This window comes from Trachymyrmex cornetzi, unplaced genomic scaffold (assembly GCF_001594075.2).
Source record: "Trachymyrmex cornetzi isolate Tcor2-1 unplaced genomic scaffold, Tcor1.1 scaffold1187, whole genome shotgun sequence".
NCBI classification, from domain to species: Eukaryota; Metazoa; Arthropoda; class Insecta; order Hymenoptera; family Formicidae; genus Trachymyrmex; species Trachymyrmex cornetzi.
In genome coordinates, this window is record NW_017295748.1 from 315870 (window position 1) to 341927 (window position 26058).

At 30.2% G+C, this 26058-nt stretch overlaps 1 protein-coding gene across 6 annotated transcripts in view; it reads right to left on the reverse strand.

The window, feature by feature from the left end:
- The window catches only part of LOC108766468 (facilitated trehalose transporter Tret1), a 43362-nt gene extending 17988 nt beyond the window's left edge, over window positions 1–25374 (reverse strand). The window contains exons 1-3 of one of the 6 annotated variants that reach the window (XM_018515804.1): window positions 25317–25374; window positions 24259–24657; window positions 11786–11920 (exon numbers count right to left, since the gene is read on the reverse strand). In XM_018515804.1, coding sequence (XP_018371306.1) covers window positions 11786–11820 — 35 coding nt within the window. In that variant the 5' untranslated portion in view covers window positions 11821–11920; window positions 24259–24657; window positions 25317–25374. Of the gene's footprint in view, window positions 1–11785; window positions 11921–19292; window positions 19444–24258; window positions 24781–25316 lie in introns of those variants that run through there. The other 5 variants (XM_018515811.1, XM_018515821.1, XM_018515795.1 and 2 more) reach the window with 5 other exon arrangements.
- Between the last annotated feature and the right edge of the window lie 684 nt (window positions 25375–26058).

Below are 26058 nucleotides of genomic sequence, written 5' to 3' on the forward strand. Positions count from 1 at the left end.
CTAGTAAAGTTACCAAAAAAGTAACTTGTAACTGTAACTTCGTTACAAGTAACGAGTTACTTCCATTCCCTGCATATAAGAGGTACATATAGTAAGAGAATATCGACATGGGAGTTGTGTGGCTCAGTGGAAAAGTGGCAGCCTTGGTTCGAATCTCGACAGGAGCTGATTTTCTCGTGCTATTGGTTATGCCTTACGACGAGTAATTTCGAGTGATGAAAACGTGTAATGTGAGTGACGAGTGCTAAATGAGTATTTTGCACTCGTATAAGTTTTTTCACTCAAATGTACCACTCAGATATAAGTATAAGTTTTTTCACTCATATTTTACCACTCAGATATACGCGTGTCCTGCATGAGTGCAATCCGTTTTAACCACTCATTTTTACGGAAAAGTTCCTGTTTGCGACCTAAAAACGGAGTCATACTCATTGAGTAAAATGCACGTTTTCAACACTCAAATTAACGCGCGGGCTAAAAACGGGCTAAAAACGGTGAAAAATTTTTATAAGGGAAACAATGCGAAAATTATTCCATTAATTATTTTTATGTTTTCACTATTATTATTTCTATTACATTAAAAAGTAATTTTACAAAAGAAAAAGGAATGTATGAACATGTATGGATATATTTCATACATGATATATATTTATGAATATTTATGTATATTTATACATATTTATACATATTCGTATATGAAAAATTTTTTACCGGGTTAATTAAAATTTTTAATTAATATATTTTTATCTTGAAGATGTCTGAAAAAATACAGGCGAAACGTCGATAATTGTTTATAACAACTATATAGACTGTTAATTAGAATAGAATAATTAATTAAAATCTTTTTTTTCTATATATATACGTATTGAATTATTAATAATTGTTACTTTCAATTTTTATTATATTTGAAATACCTTTATTAAGATAAAATATTACAATTCTTTTTTAAATGTGTAATTTTGAGCGAAATAAAATTTGAATTCTAATTCGGAGGTTCAAACTCGATAACCTTGATTTCATTGTGTAGAGGGTACAATTGGAAATCTCAAAACAAGAAAAATCGAACTTAAACCTCGAAAATTTAATTTAGATTTAATTTTATTCAGAATTGTACTATGTTCGAAATAATTATGACCGTGAAATTAAGATCATATCATAATAATAAAATTATTTTTTTGTAACATTAATAACTGCAAGAAAGCGTAGCGACCATGCTGATTCATAAAAGTTTAATTTAACTTTGCAAATATTAATTCCATAATATTATTTATTAAAATGCATTAAATTGATTAATGCAATATTTGATTTAGCTTATTTTTGATAAAAATAGGCAATTCTTCGTCTAAAAATAACATTCTCAAGAACTTTAGTAACTATTTGACGCTTTAGGCCTTGGAATTTAACATGCTCGACACATCTTTAAAGTCTACATTGAACTCTCAATCAGTCGAATAAAAGATCTTAAATGGTAGAGACAAGGTGAAAGGAGTCCGACAGTTGTGTCGAATAATTTTTTGTACGGGATAATTAAACGCACGTTTGTAATTAAATGGACGGAGCAAAAATATACATAAAATTAACTCATTAAACATGATTAATAACAACATAGAAGTAAATAATGGTTTAATACTTATAAACAAAAGTTAAAAAAGGAGCATATGGCCAATAAGCTGGTTATTTGTTGAGATATAATATATTTAAAATGATCTTTACAAAATTAAAATTCATAAACGTTTTGGCCGATATTCGGCCTTCATCAGTATGTTCTAAATCACAATTTTTAAGTCGGAAATTATGTAAAATACAATTTCAATTTAAATATTATGAGAGAATAAATCTCAGTCATTTATAATATACGATCGTATATAATGACCATCGATGGTCATTTAATATAAAAAGTTGAATATAATATATATCATAAAAAGTTCTTGTAAATTAGTTGATTTTTGTGTGACTGTTAATATTGGTCTGTTATCAATTACAAGACCCCGTGTCGTCTTGTAATTGATAACGGACCAATATTAACAGTCACACAAAAATCAACTAATTTACAAGAACTTTTTACGATATATTCAACTTTTTATATTATAAATAACCATCGTATATTATAAATGACTGAGATTTATTCTTTCATAATATTTAAATTGAAATTGTATTTTACATAATTTTCGATTAAAAAATTGTGATTTAGAACATACTGATGAAGGCCGAATATCGGCCGAAACGTTTATGAATTTTAATTTTGTAAAAATCATTTTAAATATATTACATCGCAACAAATAACCGGCGTATTGGCTGTATGCTCCTTTTTTAACTTTTATGGTTAATAAAATATAATATCTATCTTAGGCATCTATTAAATCTAGCAAAAAATATGTTTAAAAATTCATATTCATAAATTATTTTAGAAAATATATTTTTAATAAAGACATAAAAATAAGATAATCACACATAATACACTAATTAATAAGTGAACATTAATAAGTGAATGTGAAATGGAGAGATACTTAGGTTATTTGTGCACTGAGTATATATATACACGAGTTTAATAAAATACAATTTTTCCATCTTGTTGAAGCATAATCAACGATTTACAAGACCCTTTCACTTGACGTAATCAATTTGCTTTCGGCAACAATCTCTGTGGCGAAGTTAGATTCAGTCATTCCAAGTGACCATAGGTTACATTCCCAAACAGCATATATTATGATAAATATTCATTATTATTCATTTTTTGAAATGTTATACAAATATTTTATACATATTTTATATAAAGTTTTATTCAAAATATTATTAAAAGATAGACTAAATATTTAATGCAATATTTATAAACATAAATAAATATTTCTGTTAAGTATTTTTTATTTGAATTATAATGTCTTATTAAGTATTTCCTTAGCATTTATTACAAGGTTTACAATAAATGTTTTATAATGTTTATAATAAATATGTATGATCTATGCAATTTAAGACCACAAAAATATTTACAAAATATTTAAAATAAACTTTACAAATATTTATAAATATTTTGTAAATATTTTATAAATAGAGGAAAGGCCCCTATTATGAGATACCGAGCTTATTTTGGATAAATCCTAGAAGTCTCTAGAGGCAGAATTTTAAAAAATAATAGGTCATTTTGAAGGGAATTTAATAAGCTTTAAGATAACCTTATATAAAATTTAATTCAAATCCCATTTTTTTTTAAATTAAAGAAATGTAAAAAGTGATCAAATCGCAAAGTCAAAAAATTGTGCTCCTAATATGAGATGCCCCGAGAAATCAATAGTAAAACGCAAAATATATTATATATTGCAATTAAAAAACTTTATTCCATGTTTTTAAAATGCAAACAAACACAGTCAGCGTACGTGAAAAATAAGCATGCGATAGATTATACCTAGAACTCGTCTTCAGGTAGTTGAAATCAAGCATCGCAGAAATAGACACTCGACGTTTATTCCAGTTGTCCTTTTTATTATTGTACAATAATATTTATACTTTAGCAACGATTTTCACTATAAGATAGAAACATGGGTTATTTCATATTAGGAATACCCTGAGTATCTCATATTACGATTTCCACGCCTTATGGTTTTACGATCATCAAATCTAACTTCTGTAACTAAACAATTCAACATATCCCATATTTTTCTATTAGTACGACCTTACTCTATCACTACATGAAGAATTTATTGACAAATATTTATTTATTAAATAATAAATAAGGTTTAAAGGCTCATCTCAATGAAACTTGAAGACATCCAAATTCTAAAATCTTTTTTCACAATGACTACTGACATGATCTAATAATGAATTTTCTATTAAATAGTTTTCAATCCAAGAGCAATAAATTTATGGTGGAACCAATAAATAGCGTTTATTAGTTTAGCAGAAACGCCACTATCTCATATTAGGCGCCTATCTCATAGTAGGGGGCTTTCCTCTATTGTGTGTTGTCTGGGTTATTTTCTAGAGTATATTAAAACAAAAATTTGAATAATTTTAAGAGATATTTCTCTGTGCACGAATTTTTAACATTTAAAAATATCTCTAGTTCTTTAGTAAATCAGTTTTGGACTTACGACTTGTCATTAATCAAAGATAAAACAATCCGCAAGCGTAATTTTATGCTACACTCTTATTTTAATCTATTTTGTTTCTCATAAACAGTATTTTTTGTATGCAATATTTTTTTCTGTTAATGTTTATTATTTACTTATAAGTAATTTTTTTCATTCTAATTAGTGAAGTTGATGAAGAATTTCGTAAATAAATTAGAAATGAACAACTCATCAATAGTTCTCTTGCTAGAAGAAATTATGTGAGCCAGACAGCACAAAATATTTATGATAACTATTTATTAATATTCATTTTTGAAATATTATATAGATATTTTATATAAAGCTTTATTCGAAATATTATTAAAATATAAACTAAATATTTTATGCAATATTTATGATAAATATAAATAAATATTTCTAATAAGTATTTTTTATTTGGATTATAACGTCTCATTAAGTATTATTTATAGCATTTACTAAAACTATTCTAATAAGTATTTCATAATATTTATAATAAATATTTACGATCTGTGCAATCTAAAACCACAAAAATATTTACAAAATATTTAAAATAAATCTTATAAATATTTCTAAATATTTTGTAAATATTTTATAAATATTGTTTGCTGTCTGAGGAGGATTTCTTTCTTTCTACTTATTATTTTACTTTAAAAATAGCAGATAAAATCTGAAATATGTATATAAAATAAATTAAAAAAAGACTGTTATTCGACAAATTGGAATAACAACACAAAATATTTCTGAAACTATACATAGAAAAAAATACAAAGAAATTTGTTCATTTTAATTTTAATTTTAATGGCTCTCATAGACAGGACCCGATAACGCTTATCGCGCAGCGGAAATTAGCGCAGTAGCCAATCATTCTTTTACCTTTATGGAAAAGCAATAAATTAATTGGCTCTTGCGCTAATTTTTGCGATGCAAGCGTTACCGCGTTTTGTGTGCAGGAGCTATAAGGCTTTGAAATAATCCCGCAAGAATATCCGCGAGAAGAGAAAGAGAGAAAGAACCGGTTTACGATGATCCACATATTGTACGTATATTGCGCAAACGTGCAAGAAGGCGCGCAATTACATAAGCAATGACGTTTGAGGCACCTTTTGTGTTGAATCGTGCCGGTTCAAAACCGTTGCAACGAGCGTTACGCGAAACACCGGCGAACAATGCAACGATTAGTATGAACGAGTTATTTATGCGAGGTCGCGTTAGTCGAATATGGCTATATTTTTTTACATTCTCTTGTATTCCCGCGTTTTACACTTCCCTCGTTTTTTTTTTTAAATGTTTTACAGATTTAAGTTTGTAGGTTCGCGAAACCGATGCGTACGTTGGCTTTAGACAAAGTGTGTCGCTCACTATAAGTACGTGCCGTTCTCTCATTCTGAATGAAACGATCTTAGCGATGATGTAACATCACCAATCATATATTGCAATCCCGTTTTCCACCTGCTGAGGCACATAAATATATCCGTTGCCCTTTCCCGCATATACTTTTGTACATCCTTCACATAATTCTTTTTCAATAGTTAAATTGATTGAATTTTCGTTTTTTCGACGACTTTTTACGTCTTCACATCAACTGTTCCTGCAATTTTCAACAATTTTTATCATTATGCTTTAATGATCTTAATCGTTAAATCATTAAGCTAATGATCTTAAATTTAAATTTAATGATCTTAAATTTTTTGTTTGTTTAGAAAACGGAAACGTAAGTAGGATTTAAAGATCCGAAATATAAGTTACGAAACTCTCGACTGAGGGTGCTGTCTCAATTATGTTTATCGATGGATTTATTCTCGGAGACTTATTATTGATCCGTACTTATACAATTAGCGATATTTAGTTTGATCAAACATGATGTGATTTTAATTATACATGAAATATGCCAACTGAATGTCCTTCGCACACTCGTAATAACGTGCGTCTATTTTAACGCTAGTCCGCTTTTATGAGACATTAATTGCTTTAGACATTAATTATACTGTCCGATAAATTTAAACTTTCTTTGTACCACAAATTAGATAAGAAGGTAATTTTTGTGAATCTTTTGTCACTGAAAGCAAATTTACTAGTGAAATTATTTTGCCGTGTTACGTTTTTGAGAAAATTGGATTTAGGGATGCCGAAAATAATATTTTTTAATATTTTTGAGCCGAAGTAGCTAAAAAATGTGACGTAATATGACTGTTCTGCGAATGGATTCGTTTTTTTTTCTATGCCAAAGATTTATAAAAGTCATCTATTGTTGGCTGCTTTGTATAAAAAGTTACAATTATAGATGAATTAAAAGAAAAAGATTTAAATCCATGATGTCCATCTATATTCTATAGAATCTTTTTATTGAATTTTTTTCTTTGTATTTTTTTACAACAAACATAATGATGGAAAAATATTGCAATTTATATATATTTTCATAGAATTCAATAGTATTGTTACTCTTTATTCAAAATTTTTTTATACATTGTTTAACAAATTGTATTTAATAATTTTGACCTCAAATTCATAATCGGTGGTCGCTATGTGCAATTCTTCAAATTGCACAAATAATTATTTAAATTGCATAAGCGGATTATTATTGCCTTTAAAGGGTTATATTACCTATAGATTTAAGGTTCTTTCTTTTAATTTACCTGTAATTGTGATTTTTTGCATAAAGCCGATACGTGAATTTTACAGACTTTTCTTACTTAATAAACGCGCGCGTACGCTAATTCGTTTGTAGAATTGTTTTATTATGTCAATTTTTTAAGCTCAAAAGAACTAAGAAATGCTATTTTTAGCACTTTTTTATTAATGTAGATTAATTTTAATTTTAGTTCAACTTATTTTTCATGTTTTTTTAGTTTTGAAAGGATATAGAAAAGATAAAAAAGTAAGTCCATTTAAAATTTAAGAACCAATTAAAGTTAAACTACATTGGCGGAAACGGATATAAGTTCAATTTTTTGAAAAATTTAAATGATAGAGCAATTTCATTAATGAATTCGCGTTTTCTCAGCAGCAAAAACTTCTAGAAGAATTACCTTGTCTAGTTCGTAGTCTAAAATTTGTTAAGGAGAAAATGAGATTTTCTCAAAAGACTGTCTAAAGACTCGATGCAAATCGTTTAAGTCTCAGTAAATGACTTTATCCTATGGTCACTGTTTTGCAATTTATTTTTGTAACAAAGGATATGAGAATGTAATAGAACGCCTGTTAGCCGAAGCTCCATTATTTGAATGAATCCACTATCCGGATGCTCAGCTATTATTCGAATGTTGCGTAATATTTACTTTTAAAGAATAGAAACGTATTATATTCTTTTTATGTCGAAACGTTTATGGCATTAGACAAATTACATGAAAATTCACTCCGAATGTTTGCATCATTTTATTACTTTGGTCGACTCTATTATATCTATAAAAATTCTGCTATATTACATGTAACAGGCCACATCTCTTTTTTTCATCAGAAAATCTTCGTCAGCGAGATTTAAACGATTCGTGAATGAGATTTGCATGAATATTCATAAAATACGTACGTAAGAAATATGCGCAGAATATTTTGCTCTGAGTCATTTTTCTCCTCATAGATAACATCGTTTCATGATGTTTCTCAAGTAGAATAATGCTCGTATTCATAGTCAGACCTTGTACTTAAGGCTTCCTTAAATTTATCTTTAGATGCTCAATAGCCAATGAAATAATTCGTATAGTATCTGAAGATAAATTTAAGGAAGCCTTAAATATAAAGCCTGACTATGAATACGGGCATAAGTCACGGTAACATCAAAATGCGAATGTGATTGATCAAAAAATGGTTTTTAATATTCATTTCTTTTATATCTTTTAATAGTTATTTTGGAAACATTTTGATATCATGATGACTTTTTATTTTGCTTGAATTCCTATTTCGAGTTGTATTGCAACTTATCGCATGTCAACTAATTGTCAAAAGCGAAGAAATACTGTGAATATCATAGTTAAGTGCTGATATTATCTTCGTCGATTAGTACTGTCATTACGCATTACGTGTCGTTTCGTGTCGCATAGTAATCATGCCAAGTCTGCAAAAGTGCGGTTTTCCGGGATCTGATCGCGTTGGGTCAAGGTTTTTCATGATACGAGTCATTAATGTCACCGTTGGTTCGAAGACTCATAGTGATATTGCTAAAGCGATTATTAATGAGATTTCTCGCCGTCATCTGATTGAATGCAAAGCCAGGTTCGTCTCGCAGGGAGCTCAGATTGACGCGCAAAATGTTAATTAATCTCGCGAAGGCGGTATTAATACAATGAGATTTTCGGGCAGTGACCCATTTGCGAACAGCAGATTATAGTCTGCTGTCACTTAATAGGCGTTAAGGTAATTAGTCTCGAGATTTGTAATTAACAACTTTCAATTGACGGTACACCGTCTGATTAAATTTACTTAAAAAAAATATTAAATTCTTTCTTAAGTATATATTTATACACTAAAAAAAGTGTTGTCATTAAACCAAAAGAGTCCAACAAAAATGACACTTTAGTGAAGACAAATAGAATTTCTGAGAAATATAAGAATCATGAATTCTGTTCAGTTTCATCAAAATGCTATTTATGTTGGGCTCTTTTATTGATTTAATCAGAACATTTTTTTTCTTATATAAACTTTCTTATATAAACTTTTCTTATATAGACTTTGCGTTTTAATATCTCTGTTCGTGCTGCATAGAAAGCAAGCCTAAAAACACTTTTCCTTTGCAATAACTATTGAGATTTGATAATCATATCTTGACTTAACTAAGGGATTCGTATATAGACACATAATCTGTCTTGTGGCTGCCGCACGTACATGTAGTATAAGACACGTGATCGTATCTTTTGATCTTATCTTTCAATAAGACGTGATTTATATTTCAATTTGCATCTTTATCCCGGATTTCCCATTTGCATATTTATTATCTAATTTTGTATTTATAAAATAAACAAATTGTGTTTCTACTTGTTGATCATCGCAATTAAAAGTTAACAATGAAAAGTCGGCGGATGAAATCCGGAAACTTAGATTTTATTTATTTTCTTAGACCGGTATTCATAATCCGATCTTATTAATTATATGTATATCTTCAGAAAATCGTATTTCCTAATAATCAATCTTGTTCAATTTACAGAATTCTTCATCAGAAAAATTTTTAAAGATCGTATTATGAAGACAAAATTTTACTCTAAGAAGATCTTGAAATAAGAACGGATTATCTGTACTAGTTTATGACATTGACTGGTTTATAACATCTTAAGATTGTACTTAAGACGGTCTTAAATATAAGAACCAATGATATTTAAAACCGTGATATTTAAGATTGTACTAATAATCCGTTCTTATTTCAAGATCTTAAATTTTAACCTTTTAAGACCCGAACACTGATTCCGTTCGAGGATAATTTTTTCTTCATAATACGATTTTTTAAAATACTCTTGATGAAAAATTTTATAAATCGAACAAGATTGATTATCAAGAAATACAATTTTCTGAAGATATACATATAATTAATAAGATCGAATTATAATGAATATTACTCTTAGAATTAAACTTATAGTTAAAACAAAGAAACATTGGCACTTTTAGTATTTTATAAAGCTTTCTTGATTACAAAAAATTTTTTATGTGCTAAGATATGCGACCATATCGAATCCAATTTTTTGCTCTTAATTTAGTTGTATTCTAATTATACTAATTCGGTGACCACATGTTCGACGATTAGTTACGTTATCTTTGTTCTTAGGCCAAATGTGAAATATGATGTATTATGTAAGTAACCGCGACACATAATAATTTAGATTTTGCGGGAACGAATAAGACACGACTCTTAGGGATGATGAAATAACTGGCAATTCAATAATATCTTACATCCTGCAATCTTCTTAATGTCCTGCAGTTTCACCTAAGCCTGTAGAACTTATATTCGCAAATAAATTTAAAGTATTATTTCTTTTTTTCTGTAAAAAGTCAAGGCTGAAAACATACAAGTTTATCACAAACGTACAGTATGGACTCAGTCTTGAAACATTATAAATTTTAATTTATGTGAGCGGATGTAAACTGATTATATCGTGCTTAAGAAATACTCAATAGTTGTTCGCTTTTAATTTTTTTGCCATTTTTGTTGATATTTTATGCATAAAATTTTTTTTGTATTCTTATTAATTAATTTTTATTGAAATGACAATAATTATGAAAAGACTCGATAAATTCAAAATATATGTAAAATCGAGGGCTATGAATTCAACCTTCGATTTAATCGAATAACGAATCAATCACTGGTTCTTATGTGTTAATTTTTATTGATTAATTAATAAAAAATGTTATTGTTACATTTATATTTGACTGATAAAATAATCTTATTTTTAGAATGAAAGCTAGTAATTAGATGACGAGATAGTAAAGAGTGAATAATAACAACTGTATTCATAGTTAATGATTATGTTATGATCACGTAAGAATGAATTAATATACGTAGATTATACATAGATTTATTTCAACATATAAAATTTTGATATTTTGATAACCTATTTTTACGTGAAACAAGAGTAAGATAGTAGAAGCTTATTTATATCATATTATTAGTTTCGTTGTTATTTAATTTGATAAAGAACTTAAGATTTGATAAGATACGACAAAACTGCGGTTGAATATATTGATCTTACGGAAACTCGCGAAATTATGTCATTGACACGTCGTTTTCCTTGCTACAAGGGAAAACCTCTTAGGAGGGGTTCCCCTGAAAAGCAATTTAGATGTGGCGGTGATACCTTGGATTTTACTTTTAATTCTTTAGATCCGGCCACTTCAAGGTTGATAAGTTTACGCATAAGTATGTTCACGATCAGGAAGTCATATGTGCAGCTTGGCGTGAAGTCACCGTGAAAGTCGGTGAACTACATTTTAAGTAATGGATTTTCAGGCTCTCGGTTTGTTTTCATTTGCATATTATTAGCGCTGAGTTCCTTCTATATATCTTGAATATTTGCATCAAAACTGTAATGCAAATGCAATATGAATAAAATCTGTCGGCCGATCATAGTACACTGAATTGACTAGATTTGCGAATACTAATTAAGGAAATTTCGGAGCGAATATCAATTAAGGTTAAAAAAGAGAGTTATTCGCAATTAAATTACATAAATTACAATTTTTTTTTTAATAAAAGAAGTAATAATATTTTACCGAAAAAAAATCTTGTGGTTACTATTATGTATCTTACCTACACAACGTTTTACATAATTAAAGTCTTAATACGGAAAAGACACTTATTAAGTGCTACATTCCTTCAATTATTCACTATTGAACAAAGTTCCATAAGTCAAGGCCAATAATTGCATGTGCAATTTTTTATTTATAAAAATCTTTTCGTTTATTTACAAAAGTAATGATAAAATTCCTTATTTCACGTGTGTATCTTTTACGAATAATTTTGCTGTAAATTTTAGAAAATTAATATTTTTTAAATTTACATTTTAGATACTTACAGATGATACTCACTTGTAAATAAAGATCTAAGTTACTTTATATTTATTTTAAAATTATAATCAGAAGAATGATTGTTTACGTAATAACGTTCTTTCCATTCGAAAAAGAACTTGTAATGTTGTATCGGAATTAAAAGAAAGATAATTTTTATCCGGGATATCCCGCAAATCAGTGAAAATGTAAAATTAAATACGAAAAAAAGAACAAACCTTTTCCCGTTCTCCATGTGTTCGGAAACTGCCATTTTGATCGGACCCGCTCGTTGTTCAGCTTTCTCGTCTTCACGAATGCCAACTCTCTTGCATATCGAAGGACGATGTAAGCGATATGATGAGGATGGCCTTCTTTCAAAGTAAAATAATGTACAATCAGATTCTTGCGCGATCGCGAAGATAATTACGATTCTCCACTATTTATTCCATCATACGATTGATTGAAATTTGCTTGGACTAATATACGTACAGTAATAGCAAAAAGTATTCGTACAAGAAAATTTGTTATAAAAAAAGTCTTTTTTGTAGAAAATAAACATTAATTAGCAATTTTACACAATAAATACATTCTGTTCTAACATAAACAAACGAGCTTCACACGTATCTTTGATTTTAGAAATTAAATTTCTCGTCTGTACGAATATTTTTTAAGCATTCAAACAATACAATTTTTAATTTTCGCTTATTTTTCAGATGATATATTTTGTATAATTAATACACATCTTTTTGGTATATATAATTTTAAGAAACATACAATCTATTTTATTGTTAATTATCCAAAAAATGATCGTCAATTAAACGTCGACTCGACGTCAAATTAATGTTGAAATCATTGTATTTATATCGACTCGACATCAATTTGATGACTTATTCCTCGCTAGATAATATTTACTTTTTAAAAATAAAGTTTTTTTAAAAAACTTTCTCTGTACGAATACTTTTTGCACTCACTGTATATTATGCAGTATTGTAATAGGTACCTTTTGAAAGATATCTAAGTACAGATACAGGTGCGAAATACATTGTGAGAAAAGTACCTAATATATTATATAAATACATCTTTTAAAAATTTAGTAGAGTTACAAGACCGAAATATCATTTCGGCGTGCATTTTAAAGGACTGCATACGTAGTATATAAATTCACACAGAACTATACAAGCACTTAAGATCCAGCTAGACCGTTTGAGGCATTGATTTCTATAGATTGTATTCTCACACACATACACACACACACGCGCGCGCGCGCGCGCGCGGTCCTATGAAATATCATATCTTTTAAAAATTATCTAAGTACAGATACAGGTACAGATATACCTAAAAGATTTAGTTATTTTTTAAAATACTGCTTATTAAAAAAGAAACTGCATAAACGAATTTTTTTATTTTACATCAAACTACTATGTATTTATATAGTACTTATAAAAATGTTTGGATAATTGTTATTTGTTATGTGTTTTTAAAATCGATAATATTTTAAACACTATATTGCAAAATCGATTTCTTCTGGGGATTAAAATTAAGTTTATAATATGATGATAATGTATAAATCTACGATATATATACATAAACCAAGTAGGTATCTGTTTGTAACTCATAGGAAGTTTAATTGGATCTATAATTCGTTGCGTTTGTTTCTGTCTTTAGAGAAAGTAAAGATAGCACGAAACCATCATTGACGGTCACTTATGTAAACTGTCAATTTTCGGCTTAATCTTCCACCATTAAAAAATATGGGAATGTTTGATCTATGGTACATAAATATGGTAGAGAATGCCAATAATCGGTCAAAGTTGGATGTTATGAATACAATATATATTCTTAATTTAAATTTAATTATCTCAGATATTGTAACCGTGCCGAAACGTTCGGACATTAAACACAATCGATCTGAGACGCTAATAATATAAATATGATAAGGCGCCGAAACATTCGGACATTCCTATAGGGTAGTCCGTTATATACGCCGCACTTATCAAATACTTAATTTATTAAGAATTATTTATTATGTTTAAAGTAAACGAACTATATCAGTAAAAACTTTGTACTGTTTACTACTATGAAAAAAATATTAGAAATCCGAAATATTTATTTTTCATATTAAAAAATAAACAATGATAAATCACAAATTAACGAAAAAATTAATAAGTTTTTACAGACTCCTTTAATTAGAACAATTAATAAAATCATGAAATATGTAATACAGGCAATAGGAGTCGACGCTGGTTAGATCAATTAGCGCAATTTTTCTTAATACCAAAAATGTAAACCTTAACTTTGAACGTTTCCACTCATGGTTTGAGTCTTCATCAGCAATCTGTCACCCTAGCGTAACGATTGGAGTATTGTATAACAAAGTGATATCTCCAACGTTTTTCATCTCAAAAATTGAACCGTTTACTGTTGTGAGGTAAGTCACATACTCACAAAGTTAGAAAGCTGAGTGGCAATGAGAACTCAAGCTAAAATTATATGAAAGATTAAATTATCGTATGTATAATTTGAAAATTAATAATCACCTCACCTCACACAGTCGACGCTTCTACACTGAACAATGAATCTCTCTTATTTAACATTTTGTAACTAGTTAATATGTTATAAATTATCGTCAAATTTTAAAAAATATAACTGCAAGAACAATATGTGTCTTGTCATTTCAACAGTCGGTTAAATAATGATTGCTAAACAAATAACATAGCGGTCAATTTGAAGACAAACAAGTTTATGACATATATTGTATTACGAATAAGCCTTAAAGTTTATTGAGAGTTTCAATATACGCATGATTTAAACCAATGGTATCATTTTGTAGATTCAGCCCATTGGTTTGTCGATTAATATGCATCATCTCTGATATTAACCTTTTATTATAATAATTTTCTACATCCAATATCTCTACGTTTTGCCAATCAAAGTCATGATCGTTTTGCAACCTATGCACTTAAAAAATAACTTTTTGAAAACCTTGCATTTTTGCCGTATATCCCATAGGGGTGGGATATATGGCTACTCATAGGGGGAGGGGGGGTATGTATGGCTCATGAAAAATTTATAAATAATGCATATAAATAATGCACGTAAAATGACATAATAACTTATAAAATGTGTTCATAAAGTTTTATTAAGAAATAAGAATGGTAAATAAGTATATGAAATAATAAATAATAATTACACAATCTTCCCAGATGTATTAAAAGTGTTATGACATGAGGTGCATATTTCATGTAATGCGTTTATTGTATTTAGTGCACTGAATTCAATCTGCACACTTTGTATGTTTTGGGCATAAATCCCGGTCGCTAAAAATGCCGCATATCCCAAACGGGTGGGATATACAAGACAATAAATTAAACAAAGAGTACGAAAGCAAAGCACTTGTATTTTGCTATACAACGTGCTTTGCTATTCCACTATACGTATATATCACGAAATAACCACTAATCTCTTTTACACGTCCTACAGTAATCATTTTATGTAGACTTTAATTTATGATGGCGCTACTTAACACAGTGACAAATCGATTCTCAACTCACAATAATGTCATTAATATTAACAGTAAGAAACTGAAATCATAACACAATACTAATATAACATAAAGGCATGTAATAGAATAGTTACGGAAAAATTACCCCCACTCCTTCTATTTTTTCTGACTTCTGCGGCGTAAATCCCAGGGCGGCGTATTTGCCGGAGTTACCCTATGAAATAATCCTCACTAAATTAATTCTTAAATATTTTAATTCTGATATAGAAGCCTCAGTGGTCGAGTTGGCTAGGACACTCGCCCCGGAAAGTCGAGAGGTTCATATCCTGGCTGAGGTAATATTTTTCGCAATAAGTTCTTTATTGAATTAGGAGGGGATCATTTCATATATATATATAGGAATGTCCAAATGTTTCGGCGCCTTATCATATTTATATTATCAGCGTCTCAGATTGATTGTGTTTAATGTCCGAACGTTTCGGTACGATCACATCTGAAATAATTAAATTTAAATTAAGAATATATGTTGTATTCATATAACATCCAATTTTGACCGATTATTGGCGTTCTCTACCTATTTATGATTTACAAATTGTTGCAAGCGGATTTACTTTTGCAAAGAATTGCACGGAGAAAAAATGTTGCTGACTACAGCTAATTATTCTGATTAGCTGAAATTGCATTAGCTACTATATAGCTATGAAATTTGCTAATATAATACATACCAATAATTGACTGCTGTAGCTAATATAAGGACGTGATAGCAAAGTATGCATGTCTGTTACAGATAAATTTATTTAGCAGCATGAAGTTAGTTATCATAGTTATCGGATATGTCAGTGTAAAAGAAAACTATCTTTACCACAGCTAAATATGGTTTGCTGAAACTGTACTTGCTACCAAATTGTCTGCTACACAGAAAACGTTTGCTGCAATGATCAATAGATCGACATAATAGCAAAATGCTTGTATGTACAATGATAATATTTAGGCCTCACAACAACCTCGCAAATACGACCTTAGGTATTCAAAAATAAGTAATAGAGAATGGCTCAAAAAATTTTCAAATAGAAAAATAAATCAAGAACAGCTACGAGCCAAACAAGCCAAAATCTTAATATAATATAATATTCTTGGTCTTAAATACAGAAATAAAAATAAATCAACCTAAAAACATATGTCTACTAACGTTCCAACCACCTTCGGGTCATTTTCAAAGTTCGAATTTAAAATAAATAATAGATAAAAATAAAATAATATAAATAAGTAAATATATAATTACAAAGCATAAAGAATAATTAAAACGTAGACCTTACGATGTTTAGGTCTTAATGTAGTGTGTAGGTGTCATACGGTAGATCCAAGTAATCAAGTCGAAAAATTGAATTTCGTTGAATATTCAACAACAAATGTATGTAGCTGTCCATCGTTAAAACTCGGATGTACTTCACAGATCGATAATGTAAGATGTAAAATAAATGTAACACGAACGCTGAGGTAACGCTATCATGCAAGTAACATTAATACGTCCTTCTCATAAAAGAAACAATCCAGATTCTACAGTATGAAATCAAAATAATAATAATAAAAAATCAATGCGGTATAAAGTGTGATAAATCAACAATTTCTACATGAGTCATACGCAAAAATCGTAAAAAAATATCTTAAACATACAATACGTAATCAATTATCATAAATTAAAAATTAAAATTTACTAAGTCAGTCAGAACATAAAGTAAAGTAATACAAAACATTATAATATATCTTAAAAAGTAATCCGTAGTCAAATATAAAAAATTCTTTTTAGGAGTGTCAGAAATCGCAAATTCAGTATTTGGAAATAATATGTATAAAGATGAAGCAATTTTGCGACTAGAAACCGTTCTGTATGATCAACCAGACAGCAACGACAAAAGACGAAATAGTATAAAGCCAAATAAGAAAGATGTGTAGAAGGGATAGAAAGGAAGGGGAAAAGATTAGGAAGGGGAAAGAGATTGTATGATAGGATGGTACACACAACTCCGGCAAAGCTTCTGTGTCATTATGTCTATCTAAGCCCTGTCTTTGTTTCTTAATGTGAACTATTTCAGAGATTAAACGTTTATTATAAGAAGGTTCACTGTCTAATATTTTAACGTTACTCCAATCAAAATTATGATTATAACTAGTTCTATGGTCCGTTATAAAGGAGATCCCGATTTCTTTCTTATGTCTGATATGTGCTCCTGTAATCTTGTTTTAAGTCTCCTCTTAGTCTGGCCAACTAGTCATACAGTAAGTAGCCTCACAGTCCTCACAAGAAATCTTGTACACTACTCCTTGGTGGGATAAAGAATCTAAACGATCTTTTCCTCTCCTAATATAATTTCTCAAAGAGTTTGGAATTATGTAAGACAACTTGCAGCCAAGTTTCCATGCTAGATAAAAAGCTTTCTGAAACACTTCTAACGTAAGGTACCGTGAAATATTTTTGTGTGGCTTTAATTCTTCTGTTCAAATTAATATCAATACCATTATTATTATAAACATGATAATCTCTCTCCAACCTTTTTTGAATCATCGAAAAAATAAAATCTAGGGGATATCCGTTGCCCAAATAAATCTCAATCATTTCAGTCAAGTTTCTATGGTGAAAACGTAGATGAGACAGTAAAACAAACTGTCGACCCCATCAATAATGACACCTCTCTTATGACAAGAACGATGATGAGACCAAAAATTAAGGAATCTTTCTGAAAATGTCGACTTATGATATCTATCAAAAATAATTCTGTCTTCCTCAATAATAACTGTAGTATCCGAAAAATTCAGTCTATCCTCGCTGCCGATCTCCATGGTGAACCGAGTAGGTATACTTAGGTATCAATACGTTACGACTGCAATTTAGCTACCACACGCAAATTTTTGCCGCTGCAACTAATCTTTTTTTTCCGTGTGCGAGAACGAATATCCATACCGAGTTTGGAGAATAAACTCACGTTAGGGATGAGCAATACAGCGCCGATATTTTTAAACTTTTTTTTCTTGATATTTTGTACCGATATTTTATCTTTCGATATTGATATGTATTGACATTTGAACAGGAATATTAAACTTCCGATACGATCCATTAAATTCGTATTAGTTTAGTAACGGATTGAGATCAGATTGAAATTTTCATTATTTATCATACTTGTTATATGTATTGTAAGAATAAATATATAATGAAAGATTAAAATTATATAAATAAATAAAAATTAACATAAAAGAAATAAAAATAAAACGTATAAGGGTATACATTATGTATATATGTGTATATATTATACTATATGTATATATTTGAAATAAAAAGTAAAATGGAAGCTTATACATATAACATATATGTATACGTATGTATTCCAATTAAGACTATCCCATATAGTACAGACCTCCAAGGAATGTCCTAAAGACATAGGTACAGCGAACGCTTATATAGCCTAAAAACATTTCCAGGATGTCTCTCGAATAAAGTGTATGGGATATATATAGGGTAAGTAGTCCAACAATAAACCATGTAAATTTCAGAGGCTCGTATTTCTCTCAATTATTGAATTGAAGATCTGAATTTTTGCATACAGTTTATGAATTTAATTGACTACATACCGTAAATAATAACTTTTAAGTTATCCCTGAAGTTTAGTTACAATTTCGACTATTTTAAAAAACGGGAAATGGTTCATTGTATACAAGAAGTGTTACACAATGAACCATGCTATTTTTAATAATGAACTACATGTTTTATACTGCGAATTGTTGGGATTATTTTAGTTTTGCTCTATTTTAAAACGTTTATTTATAAAATAGATAATTATAAGGTGATGAGGATTCACAAGCTAGGCCGACTACCGCGTTTTTCTTCCGTTTCGAGTGAAAACGCGTCAAATGAATATACTTTTATTGAAATTTTAGGTGGGGGGAGGAGCCGTATTCTAAATAATTATTACAATGAATTATAATTTTGAAGGTTATCGTAAAAAAGATTATGTGATCTCTACAATATACCATGGTTCATTGTTCACTACGTCAAAATGATTCATTGTAGACCACCTAGCCTTTTCCACGATAATCTCCTAAATAATGTGGCAAAATAATGTAACAGAAAAAGTTGCTTACAGAATAATAAAGCCAAATGTGCACATAAAACTATTGCACAATGAAAAAAATGATAGGTATAACAACAAGAACATAAAAAAATATGTAAAATTTACGAAAAAATTTACTTTGCAACCCAAAATTCTTAAAATGTGACATTACATGGCCGTTGTTGGTGCGATCTGTCAGTCGACTGGGGAGCCGAGGAGGGGTTCAAATGCGAGTCGCTGCATGATAGCAGCACAATCTGATAATGTCGCATTTACGAAATATCGCAATGGTTCATAGTGTACCAGTAGTGGTACTTCTGGTTCACACTGTTGGACTATCTACTCTATATATAATATCTATAATATATAGTACTAATTGCAATATAAAATAACATAATCTTTTAAAAATTCTTATTGAAACAATTATTCAAAAAGATCGCTGAAATAACCTCAAAAACGATCTCCGACCGTTATTTTTGCAGAAAGATCGATATTTTACGCATCAATACGCGTATCGGTGCGCGTATCATATAAAAACAGAAATATCGGATCCATGTCGATATTTGCAACATCGTAAATTATCTAGCTGATATTTTGGCGTATCAATATTTCTGCTAACGATATAGTGCGATAAGAAATATCGAGATTTTTTTGTATCATTCATCTCTAGCTCACGTTCGATTTACCTCAGCTTCAGTATCCACATTTGCATAAAGATACGCGTGATTTTAAGAAGCGGAAGCGTTATAGATATGTCGCATGGAATAGGCGAAAGGTAAATGTAAATGAACAGAAAAAGATCGATGGAAATTTATTCTATATAAAGTTTATCTAATCTTCAAAATAAAAAGTTAATGTTAAGAACATGATTATAAAAAACTGTCACGTATGATTAATGATTTATTATTAGTTTTAATTGAATTTTAATTGGATACGATTAATTTACTTTATTGCGCTCTTTTACTTAATTGGATGCGATTAATTTACTTTACTTAACTATTCATGATTGAAATAAGTGATTCTATTAGTAAAAGAGTGATATGTGAAATGTTATGACAAATTTTATTTATGAATTCTTTATGCAATTTAGAGTATAGTTTCTTTTAATAAATATATTAATCCTTCGGTTCCACTTGTGTGATATATACTCAAGATTTCTTTTGCTTTGCGCTAAGCTATAGATTTTTTATTAATAAAGATACTTACATCTGCTTGTTACCGTTATATTTCTTAACACGTTTCGTACTACGTCACCGTTTGACCTATTAAACTTTCCGTTTAGGCTGTTTGATAATTTAGCTATAAAGAAAAAACGAAATTATAAAATATTTTTTGCAATATTGATACATTAGGTCTTTTTTTTTATAAAAGTAATTTAATTTTTTAACCATCATGAAATACACATTATCTAATAAACGTAACAAATAAGCAAAAATAGTCAATGATGACGCACGTACCGTATTGGTCAAGTCATTTAAAATTGACTTAACATGGCATGTGCGCTAATGGATGCTTTTCAATTACTCCATATTTTAACTAGAAACTAAAAAATGCCTATTACGGTCTAAGCTGGATCTTCATTGCTTTAAATAATTCAATCTTGAATTATTAATATACACTATATATGTACGTGCATATATACCACATTGTAGATTTTTCAAACTGCGAGCCGAATTATTTTTCCGGACTATAAACGCAATTAAAATTACTCTAGTAATCGCGAATTAAATTGACAAGCAATTTAATAATTTGATGCTATCATCAAGCATTATATTATAAAGATGTTAATATGTTGAAACTGTTAATAAATTTATTGCGAAAAATATTACTTCGGCCCGGACTTGAACCCGGATCTCTTGTATTCCGTACGAGCGTCCTAAGCGATTAGACCACCGAGGTCATTAGTCCACGTTTTAACACAATTATATACCAGAATGCACAAAGTATAACATTATGCAATGTGCATGACTTAATTGGAACAAAATATGTACGCTATGCATGGTTTCGGATAGAGTTAAGTTAATTTTTCAATACTACGCTCATGCTTTGACATTTTGTTATCTATAGTAATTTTCCGTATTTCAACCATAAAAACAACTTACGAAAAACTTGTGTAGCACTTTAGCCTTTTCCGTCTGTATTGAATAAAAAAAAAAGCAAAAGTACGATTTTCAACTTCACTCATAGATTAGTAACATTTATATTAAGATCATTCTAAGATGCCTTATGAGCATCAATATAATTAAATTACTTGTCAATTTAATTTGTGATATTACTATTCTAGTTATGTTAAAATTGCGTTTCAAGACTGAAAATAAATTCGGCGCGCAGTTTGAGGGATTGGATATGAGTATATAGATTCATACAGAATTATTTCAACACTAAAGATTCAGCTTGACCATTCAGAGCCTTTGTTTCCGATTTGTTACGTAATAACATTTAACTGTCATTAGAAAAAACCGGAAGCTTACATAGCCGACTAATAGCTCTTGAACTAAATAGGGATGTGTTATGTCGATGATTACGGCAATTGGAACACAATTTGTGTTGCTGAATGTATAAAAGTATTTAATTTTACAATTGAAAAGCACTAGTTGTTTTGATTAAAAAAAATTTTTATAAAATTGTTATAAATTTGTTTATTTTTATGCAATATTTTTGTACATATGGTAGATACGTGACGACAAAAATGGTACCACAGAGAAAAAGGTTTCTTTGGATTTAGTATTTCTATTTATTTAACTAAAAAATTTGTTTCATTGAAACAACATATGCTTGTATGAAATATTATTTATTTGAATAAAAATTTTGTTTTTTCATTCGAGAAACTTTTATTGCTTGGTAGAAATAACATTATTATTTAAAGTAACACCTTTTAATTAAATAATATACAGGGTGGACCATCTGAAGTGATCCAGTCAAATATCTCGAAAACTAGTAGAGAAAAATGTTTCGTATGAAAAGTTTAGGGTTACACGGGGGAAGTATGGTACTGACCTTGAAAAATCCTTGGAAGGTCATTTTGAAGGTCATTCAGGGGTCACGATGGTTTTTTTAAATGGAACCCCTAGTTTTTCACCATGGGATGAGAAAGCTGGTTTCAAGCCCTTTACGAAACACTGGTTGTGGTCCACAATCCGCCCACTGGGGTCCGAGTTATGGACCATCAAAGTCATTGATGAACTACTCTTAGCGCTACCCAGGAACAACGACGTGGACGTGGTAGTTCTCTGTTCCCTTCGAGGTGCTTGATTTTTGTGAGTCCCCTTGCCTCTCACATGTGGGGTGCTGAACGCCGTTACAATAATTGTTCGAAATTATCCCCCTCCATTTGAATACACAACCCCAGCCTCCGCTGAAAATTTGTGACGGTTGCCAAAAGCACTGATCGGGGTATGTTCGCACAAACAGCGCGGATACGGTCGATCATATCTCCCCTCGTTGTTGGTTGGGCTGCGAACACCTCGTCTTTCAGGAATCCCCACAAGAAAAAATCGGGAGATGTCAGGTCAGGTGAGCGTGGAGGCCACGCTACTGGTCCACCTCGTCCGATCCATCTCTCAGGGTAATGGTGATTGAGGTATTGCCTCACGATCAATGCGTAGTGGGGTGGGGCTCCATCCAGTTGGAGCCACATCCTCTGCCTTGTATGTAGATCCAGATCCTCGAGCAAGCCTGGGAGATGATCCGTCAAGAACGATTTACTATTGGAAATCTCTTGGATTATTCCATTTGATTCAATCAGAGTTATGAATGAGTATCGACTCTCGAAAACTGTTGAAGAGTCGCAAAAATCAAGCACCCCACATGTGAGAGGCAAGGGGACTCACAATAAACAAGCACCCCACATGTGAGAGGCAAGGGGACTCACAAAAATCAAGCACCTCGAAGGGAACAGAGAACTACCACGTCCACGTCGTTGTTCCTGGGTAGCGCTAAGAGTAGTTCATCAATGACTTTGATGGTCCATAACTCGGACCCCAGTGGGCGGATTGTGGACCACAACCAGTGTTTCGTAAAGGGCTTGAAACCAGCTTTCTCATCCCATGGTGAAAAACTAGGGGTTCCATTTAAAAAAACCATCGTGACCCCTGAATGACCTTCAAAATGACCTTCCAAGGATTTTTCAAGGTCAGTACCATACTTCCCCCGTGTAACCCTAAACTTTTCATACGAAACATTTTTCTCTATCCCTACTAGTTTTCGAGATATTTGACTGGATCACTTCAGATGGTCCACCCTGTATTATCTGGTTACAATAATTAATGAATATCAACAATGAAAAATTATTTATTTGAAAATGGCAAAATATATTGATAGAGGTTGTTCCATGCAAACAATTGCTTTCTTAGAACAATCATTTTTTGGCCGAAAATATGGAAACAATGGCTTATACGTCTAACAACAGGATTAAACGAGCAGAGGTTTTTACTACATGCTAATATCACAATTATGTTTGTGCCGTACAGTTTGATCACGCGAATACCGAAGATAGACATTATCTGTTCAAACAAATAATGTATTTAAGACAAAGATACACATTGTTTCTAATTTAAACAATCGCAATTATTGATTTAAACATTAATTTATTTGGACCATTCCAAATAACAAATTTATTTGGATACAATAAAATTTATTAAATCCAAAGAAATCTTTTTCTCTGTGATATACAGTGACACCAAAGGATTAAAATTGTAAGTTTTTTAATTATAAATGATTAAAAATTGACAATTTTTGTGCCAATTCTTCTTACAATTAATATAATAAACTTTTATTCTTTATTTGATATCAAGTAGAAATTACTTTAAGGCGCTTTTTAATTAAAGGTTTAATTATAAGTTAAAAATTATGAAGTTTTGAAAAAGATAGTATCCAATTAAAGTTCTGTCGAAGAAAAATTAATTACAAATTATAAAAAGATCGCAAATAAAGTTTGTAGGTAATACTTTATGTATATAATTAATGAATGCAGAAATTTATGCAAAAAATTAACGAATTGATGCATTAAGTATACGATCTCAGAGGAACGAATTTCTCTCGATCAATTTCAATTCAAGTGTGTCAAGAAGATCCTTGTACTCAAAATTATTCCTGTTGTGCTCACCTGATCGAGGATGTAGTCAGAAGCGATCAACAATCCTTCCGCCGTTTTTCTACTAGGATAAATTTTGATCAGCTTTGTGTTAATTTTAAAATGGAAACGCTTCTTCTTCATAGAGCGACTTTTTCGTCAAATTGAAGCGTCACGTGGGATTCAAGTTCAAAGAATTATCGCATTCGAATCATCATGAAATCCGAATTATGTATAACGGTTTCTTGTTTATTCCTTATTTATCAGATAACGTAGATTTAATAACTGTATAAATTTTTCCTGTTATGCAAGTAACATGTAGTTAAACATGTAGTAAATTGAATGCTCTTGCATGCATGCCATTGTTCTTCTATAAATTTGACATTTTCCAACTTATGTTTGTTTCTCCTTGGTCATTTTATTTTGTTTTTCCTTTGAAAAGGAACTTTATAGTTCGTTAGAAATCCTTGTGAATTATTCTTATGGGACCATAAAACCGATCGAATAGAAAATTACCACTTTCAGATTCAATTTCAACTATTCTAATGCAATGATAAATTTTATATATAGTATGATTAAAAAGATAATAATGACAAGGGAACTATAGATAGAGAGGCCTCTATCATAAAATCAGTATATAATCGTTTTGGTTGCTTTTGCTATGAAACAATTGATTTATTGAATGAATTCTTAGTGAGTTTTCAGTATATATTAGATATATTGAATCGTCTCTTTATATCTCTTACAAATTTATGTAAAAATTTTTCCAATCGAGTGTCACACTTTTTTCTTTCTCACGCACATTCGCTCGGTTATCGATGTTTATACAAAATACTTCCGCAATGATGGCGAACTGTAAAGTATTTCTCAATTTCTTCCTTCTTTTTTAATATTAGAAGTAAGTCTCTCTTATATTATAAGATAATAACTAGTCTCGATATTCTCAAAGAAGAAAGAAGAAAAACGAAAATACCATTCACGAGAATTTCGTTGCGGAGAGATTTAGTATTCGTTTCTGTCGCGACAAGATCTGGGAGAGCCGAGGTGAAATCGCGAAGTAAAAGCTTTAGAGAGAGCGGGGAAAAGATTACCGATTTACATTAGATCGGGCCTCCGCGACAGACTAAACGTCGCGCAGCACGAAAGCCGTGAGCTAGCTGCACTTTCGATTTTGAGCTCCCTCCTTCGATACCTGCCTTCCTCCTAACAGAGGTTGTAGGCGAATAGGTATATATTCGCGCGCGTACGTGTGACCTCTCTTCCTCTCTTCTCTTGCCTCGGTCATTCGAGTGTGATTACACCCGCTGTACGGACGATTATAAGATCCGTTAGTATGATGGAGAACGGAAAGACAGCGGGACCAAGTGGTTGCTTTTGAAATTAAGAATGTTAAATTAACGTGTGCGAAGCGTTAGCACCCTAAAATTAAAATTCCCCATTGTTCTAATTCCAATTAATTTTGAAGAGAATTTCTTTGTTTTTATTGACCTTCTTCGTTTAGTTTTTCATTTTGAGAACACTAAGAAATAAGATAATTTTTTCCAGAGAATGGAAATAACTCGTTACTTGTAACGAAGTTACAGTTACAAGTTACTTTTTTGGTAACTTTACTGGTAACTGCGTTACTTTTTTTCTTTGGTAATTGTAACGATAACGAACACTGTTAGAAATGTAACCACGAGCTTCCTTTACATGTAAATGAAGCTTGTGGTTATGAACGAAATTAAAAGTAATGAATAATTTAACTGAAAATTTAGTTACAGTAGTTACTTAAATGTAATGAACGTGTATATTAAATTTATGAAATTTAATGTACTTTTAATAAAATTTTAT